General features: G+C 44.7%; 1 protein-coding gene across 1 annotated transcript; it reads left to right on the forward strand.

Moving 5' to 3' along the window:
• The first annotated feature begins 1035 nt into the window (after window positions 1–1035).
• NIFK (nucleolar protein interacting with the FHA domain of MKI67) lies at window positions 1036–6316 on the forward strand. Its single transcript, XM_056850368.1, has 6 exons — window positions 1036–1155; window positions 2233–2361; window positions 2859–2967; window positions 4455–4666; window positions 5480–5557; window positions 6128–6316. Exons 1-6 carry the CDS (start codon window positions 1036–1038, stop codon window positions 6314–6316), a joined length of 837 nt encoding a protein of 278 aa, XP_056706346.1.
• The last annotated feature ends 760 nt before the right edge of the window (window positions 6317–7076 follow it).

A 7076-nucleotide genomic window follows, 5' to 3' on the forward strand; every position in this document is an offset into this window, starting at 1 on the left:
AAATATTTTCTGGTAGAAAATATGTTTGTTAGTCTTTAAGGTGCCAGAAAATATGTTTGTTAGTCTTTAAGGTGCTACTGGACTCTTGCCCTTTTCTACTACTGCAGATCTGAAGAAGCGAGCTGTGGCTCACGAAAGCTCATACCCTGCCAGAAAACATTTTTGTTCGTCTTTAAGGTGCTACTGGACTCTTGCTCTTTTCTACTGACTCGGTTAAGTAAGCCCCACTGAGTTCCCCCCATGAAGCCAGCTGGGTTACCTTAGGCTAGTCACAGTTCTCTTAGAGCTCTCTCAGCCCCTCCTGCGTCACAGGGTGTCTGTTGAAGGGAAGGTGATTGTAAGCCGGTTTGAGTCTCCCTTAAGTGGTAGAGAAAGACGGCATTTAAAAAACCAGCTCTTCTTCTACTATCTTAGTAGAAAAGGGCAAGAGTCCAGTAGCACCTAAAGACTAACAAAAATATTTTCTGGTAGGGTATGAGCTTCCGTGAGCCACAGCTCACTTCTTCAGAAAGCTCATACCCTGCCAGAAAATATTTTTGTTGGTCTTTAAGGTGCTACTGGACTCTAGCCCTTTTCTACTACTGCAGACAGACTAACACGGCTACCCACTGTGAATTATCTTCTACTATCTTGGCTGGAAAATGTGCAGCACGCTTGAGCCACCCTAATGACTTGATCGATTTTATTCTAAACAGAATATTTTGTGTGCTTCATCATGTGCTTGCTGCAAAAATCCTAGTAGTTGTTGTTTTCCCCCCTGCAACCGAATAGCACGGGCAACTCTGGGAGCTGTGACTTGAGAATCTCGTTGCAATCCCTGGGAAATCTTGTTGAAGGTGCTGCTGGACTCGAATTCCTCTCTGGCGGATGGCGCCCTTGGCTGCTCTTTCCACCTCCCAACGGCAGGGGCCGCTGCGGCTCCTTTTTCCCGTCTCTGCGCTGATTCGCGCTAGGAGGCGCCGAAAGAAAAAGGCAAAGCGGAAATGAGGAGGGGAAGTCACTGGCTTGCGCAGTTCCGTTTCCTACCGAAGCACGATGGCGTCGGCCGTTTCGACCCCAACCCCAGCAGCGGCTCCTCTTCTTTCTTTGGACCCGGAGCGGCAGCGAGAGTTTCAGGCGAAGGTTCAGCGAGTAAGGAAGACCGCAGCCAGCGAGGTGAGGAAGGGGGGGACCGTTGCGTGAGACGTGGAAGTAGGAGCTGCCGCGCGGTAAAGGCCTCTTTGTTTCCCCCCCCTTCCAACTACCGGGAGCCTGTTGCCTTAGCAACCGCTCTGCGCCCGCTAGGGTCCTTACGTAGTTTGCTTCACTGCGCAACCGCCCCATGTGAAGCTCCGCTGCGGAACCGTGGCTGCGGAATGGACTGTTCCACTTCAGACAACTACGGGGGGGGTGTTTGTACACTTTCATAATTTCAGTTTTTTAAAAAACCACCCTGAAGTTAATGGCATGTTTGTATCCCTGTCCGCGCTACAAATTTTCTGTTTGCAGGGATGCATTAATGTAGGGACGGGCTCCCAATGTCATTTCACACACCCCCGCCTGCAGGCTGAGGTGGATCAGACCATTGTAGTGCCTCGTTTTAGCTGCACGTGGCCATCAACAGGTTTGGCGTTACCAGGCGGCCCATCATTGCTCCCTGCAAGAGCAGGCGTCTACTCTTTGGATTATCCTTGTTGGTTGCTTCCCTGACAGAGAGGCCCTGCATGCTGAGAGGCAGTGTGGTATGAGGAGCCCCAGAGCCATGATACTCACTCTATTCGGTTGACTTGCCCCACCCTATCCTACCTTGCTGGGTTGTTGTGGAAATGAAATTGGGCGTAGAATCCCAGCCAAGCCACACATGTGGTTTCTTCCCCCCCACACACACACACTCTGCAGAACTGTCTTTCACAAATAGGAAGGCTCCTTTTCTTTTGGAGCCTTTGGGTATTTTGAGTATTGTCTACTGAGACCGGCAGCAGCTCTCCAGGGTCTCAGGCAGAGGTCCGTCAAATCACCTACTTGCCTAGTCCCTTGAACTGGAGATGCTGGGGATTGAACCTGGGACCTTCTGCATTCCGAGAAGATGCTCTGCCATCGAGCCACAGCCCCTCCCCCCTCACAGCCATGCCCTGAAATCCTCTGAGCTATTGCACATGGAGAAATCGTCAAATGTGTACGGCTGCCCCAAATGAACAAATATGTTTGGGAAATAGACTTCAACTTTTATTTTTTCCTCCCTTTGCACTACAGAATGAGAAGCTGACACCTGGTGTCATTTACGTGGGCCATATCCCAAAGGGCCTTTACGAGCCGCAGCTCAAAGAATATTTTGATCAGTTTGGGACTGTCACACGGCTCCGACTTTCAAGGAGTAAAAAGGTAACACTCAATTTGATGCTTTAGTTTCCCTAATTGTCTTCGAATTGTTCAGAACACGCTTGCTTTCCTACGATACTGTTCCCGGGTTTTCCTCCACTGAAAGTATTGATTTGGTTATTTTCAGTATGAAGTATTGAATGCTGACTTTTTTTGCTTTCTAGCTCCTGTCAACCTTTGCAGTAGACAGCCCCTGTAGTTTCAGTCGTTTATATTGCCTTTGGGATGTGTAGATGGCTCCCTATGGCTATATATAAATAACTTTTTAATAGGGTTATCCATTTTCCTCGCACGGGGGTGGGGGAGGACATATTAAGCATCTTGGTACGGCATCTGTCTTATCTTATAGTCCAGGGTACATTAATGAGGTAACGTACAGTCTATTCAGAACTGTATTATGGTTCAAAGTCTTTTCTTCTGTTACGATCCTTTATCCGAGAAAAGGTGGCCAGCTTGGTGTGGGAATTTATTTTTCAGTTTCATCATCTTGTCTTTAACAGACTGGAAACAGCAAAGGCTATGGATTTGTGGAATTTGAATGTGATGAAGTTGCTAAGATAGTCGCTAATACCATGAACAACTATCTTTTTTGTGAACGACTCTTGAAGTGTGAGTATATGATAAGAGAATTTGAAAGTGGCACGTGATGGCAGTAACTTGTAACTCTGGGAATAGTCCCCCAAATCAGCCTCATCTCTGTCTTTCCCAAAGGCAGGAACTGATATGCCAAGCATCCTGACATTCTGTGTTCTATGCCAGCGTACCCTACTCCGCATTAGGTGCAGTTGCATGTCTGAAATCACTTGGCATGAGACACCATGTGTGTGTTGCTTCCAGGAGAAGCATTTATTCCTTCTCCTCACTGTGCTGTGTCTTGTGGTAAGGTGAGAAGGTGGGCCAAGAGGAAGAGTTCCCTGCCCTCCTTCAAGTGACAGCCTTTCAAATACTTAGAGTAATTATGTCCCTCCTCCATTCTTTTCCAGGCTGAAGTGAGCTGGGGTTCACAGTGGCTCTCTGTACTGGAATTAGAAAGGAAAACTTTGTGTTCCTACGGAACAAATTGAACTGATTTAGGCTAATCATTTGTACAACAGACTGTTCTTTGGGTAGTACTTGGATGCAATGAGGAAACATTTGCTTAGCCAGTCATTCATTTCCCCCCCCCCCCCATGGTGCAATACCTTTTATATTATTCCCACGGATCCATACCAGCTTTTTTCCCTTTAAAATAGGAAATAAGGGATTTAAATCAGTAATAAGAAATATTGATGTGTGGCAGGAAAAGACCGCTGCCTGAGAAGCTTTTAAAAGCTCAGCTTTAGTCTTGGGTGAGACATACCGTTAGGATGAATGGCTGTAAGGTAGCATTGATACGGAGGAAGGAGAACTGGCAGTAAAACATATGCAACCTGTGTCTGATTGCCTCCTAGAAGGGGCATGTGGCATTGGCTGATGCAACCAGTGAGATGCCCAATGGTGGTGGAAGGTGGCTTTAGAGCAGTGGTTCCCAACCTTTTTTTGACCAGGGACCACTAGGACTTTTTTGTTTGGTACAGGGACCCCAAGGTTCAAAATAAAAATTCCGAGAATTTGAAAATTTTAATCATAACTGTTAGTTAAACATTAAACTTAGAATAATATTTGAATATATATATTTTATAATAGAGAACTTTTAATTGAAAATATGAATTTATTATGGATTTATAACTTTGTTTCGCAGACCTTAATTTAGTTCTCGCGGACCCCTGGGGGTCCGTGGACCCCCGGTTGGGAACCAGTGCTTTAGAGTATGAGAAAGTGTCTATGGCATGACAAGGAATGATGTATGAAGGAATTCGGGGGCATATAAAAGCGATAAAACCTGGGTGGTCCTTCTGTTTCTCCAACGTGTACTATGAGGTATAATGTGTAACAGAGATACTTTAATTCTTACCTGAAACAAAGATTAGTGTAGCAGGAATGGGTAAGGAGGATGCTCTTATTATATAATCTGTAGTAGATCACTTGAGTAAAATGTAATACCTTTATGCTTTAATGAAGACTGTTCAGCTTTTGCACCACAAAAGCCTAACACTGAAGTGCTTGCTCTAATACAGGTGAGTTTATGGCGCCTGAAAAAGTGCATGAAAACCTCTTCAAAGGCAGTGAACGGAAATTCCGTAAGCCGTCGCACCCAGCGGTGAAACGTTACAATCGGAGGCGATCAACTAAAGAGAAAGCAAAGATGACACGGCGATTGCTGAAGAAAGAAAGGCAGTTGCGAAGGAAATTGGCCGAGAAGGGAATCGATTATGATTTTCCTGGATTTGTAAGTGAACATCTTTCTCCCCCCGCACACACACACCAGAAAGTTTTAGCAAAGGAGGGAAGGTGGGCTACTTATTTAAGACAACTGTGAATTTCATAGTACATGTGTGAGTCAGGATTTAAGGATTCTGTTGCCATTGACCAAGTGGTAGATCCGTGAATTGTTGATAACATGGAGTCTTGTAGCCATGATGCAGAAGCAAGCCAGTCTTTGCTGAACATACACTCAATATTAGACAACTGCAGCCAATCACAGTTCCAGAAAAAATGTACTGACATGCTACATGTCTTGAAACAGGCTTACAAATGTGACTTAAGTGTAGATATCGTAGGGGATAAGCAGGTTACCTGCCTGGTTACCTGGGATGACTAGTAATTGCATCCAGGGGATCTGTAAGTTGGGCAAGAGGTGCTGTATGAGAGATGGCTTCAAAATGTTCTAAATAAATAAAATATTGTAAGTGGACAATCCAGAAAATTTTGTGGGCTTGTTTGCAAGACTGCCTTGGATGTATGCCTAAAAAATTGAGAAATAAGCAGCTCCAACCTATTGTAGCTCCTGAGTTGAACTGGTTTGGGTTTTATACCACTTTACAGCTTACTAAGAGAAATCCTCACACAGTATTTTAATTTTGCGTTGCTGACACAGTGCGGTTTGTAGTCACTTTCCTGCAATTATATGGGATGTGCTCATCTTCAGATGGTCCATGTTAACCATTTTGACTGCAGCTGTAAAAAGAAGTTAGAGGGAGACTTTGTTGTTCTCGATAAGTCATTGTTTACAGAAAACTGATGGTGGCATTCCTCCCTCTAGGCATCTGAAGTGCCTCTAAAGAAAGAAAAGGCCCTCTCAAACTCAGACACAAGCATGGATATATCTGTGGACAGTGAGGTAAGCTTAAGCTGCTGTTTTACCCAAAGGGTGCTGGAGGCAAACTGTATTTATGTAGTTCTGATATGTGACTGTTTAATGGAGTCGTGGACCTACTTTTTTTTTTTTTGAGCGAACCTTTTAGAGTGTATAGGAACACAAATTTGTGTAATGGAAAATGTTCGGTTTGAAGGGAAGCCCTTAAGCTGTGCACACAGGGCTCAAAACGCATGCATTCACAGATCAGTTGTTGGTATGGTTGAGGCATGCAAACTTACCCATCATAATTTCCCACTACAGCCTTTACCACCATCTGCTGGTTATACAACACAGAGCTAATACTGGTTTTTTTTGTTCCCAAAACAGCAGCTCCGCTGTGGTTAACTGTTTTGCAGTTTTTCTCACTGAAAACTGAAGCAAATAATTCATTCAATGTCTCCCTAACTTCTTTTAGCAATCCTTTATAATTGAAGGCCCCTGTTGTCTCTTTGGCTGGTTTCCTGCTTCTATGCAGGTAAATCCACTTTGAGTTAGTAGGGTGGTTGTAAACAACGGTGTTCCTTCATAATCAGCACCCTTTCTCCCATTCAGCTTCCTACCCCAGTATGCACGCCAACAGTTCTCCAACGCCGAAAAGCTCTACCAGATGAAACCGAAGAGAAAGAAATAACTTTAAGACTTCCACCTAAAAGTACGAAGGTTAATGCTACACGAAAAGCAAAAACAGCCAAGTCACAGAAGAAAACTGCACCTCCCAAGAAACAGAAATGTAATACATAGGCATTCCTTTAACCTGAGGACCCTGAGTAAATATGGATTTTCCCAGCAGCTTTGACTTGTATGATAGAAAGGACCTGGTGTGGTTAAAGTTCCCGGTAACCTTTTATCTAAGAAGCAACCTTTTTAGTTGCTTCTGCTTTGAGACATATTTTCATCGGGAAAATTTGTTACTTCCTTGAGATTTTCACCCATCGTTAAACCAGTATCAGAAATGGTGCGATGGATGTCTACAGAAGAACAGTGGGAAATTGGGGGAGGGGACACCAAGATGGTTGCAGAAACAGGGTTGCTCCCACAGATCTGTGGAATACAACCCCAGAGTGTTATTCTTTAACTGTAACTTGGATTCAGAATAAATTTCAAATGAAAAGTCGTGAATGGTATACCTGGAATAACTGTATGCTCCAAGTCCAGAATACTAGATGGGTTACAGCGCCCCATACCTTGGACTAGTTTGCCTCTCAGTGAGCTGGGGAACAGGCAGCAGTGTAGCACACTAGTGGCAGGTAGGAGTAAAGTCCTGGCTGTGTGCAACTACGTGGTTTGTGGCCCATCCTGCTCTCCAGCTGTCCCCATAAACCCCTGCCATTTGTGGCGCTCATTATGCAGGTCATCTGCTAATCACATAGTAGTGATCCCAAAATTGGCATCCATGGCACCCACTTCTGTCTTCCGCAAAGCAAATAACTAGTCCTGGCTTTCTTCTGCTTCATTGGTGTAGGTAGGAGGTGCCTTAGAAGAGTCCATGGGGATTACCTCA

The sequence above is a fragment of the Euleptes europaea genome, chromosome 5, assembly GCF_029931775.1.
Source record: "Euleptes europaea isolate rEulEur1 chromosome 5, rEulEur1.hap1, whole genome shotgun sequence".
In the NCBI taxonomy this organism is placed as follows: Eukaryota; Metazoa; Chordata; class Lepidosauria; order Squamata; family Sphaerodactylidae; genus Euleptes; species Euleptes europaea.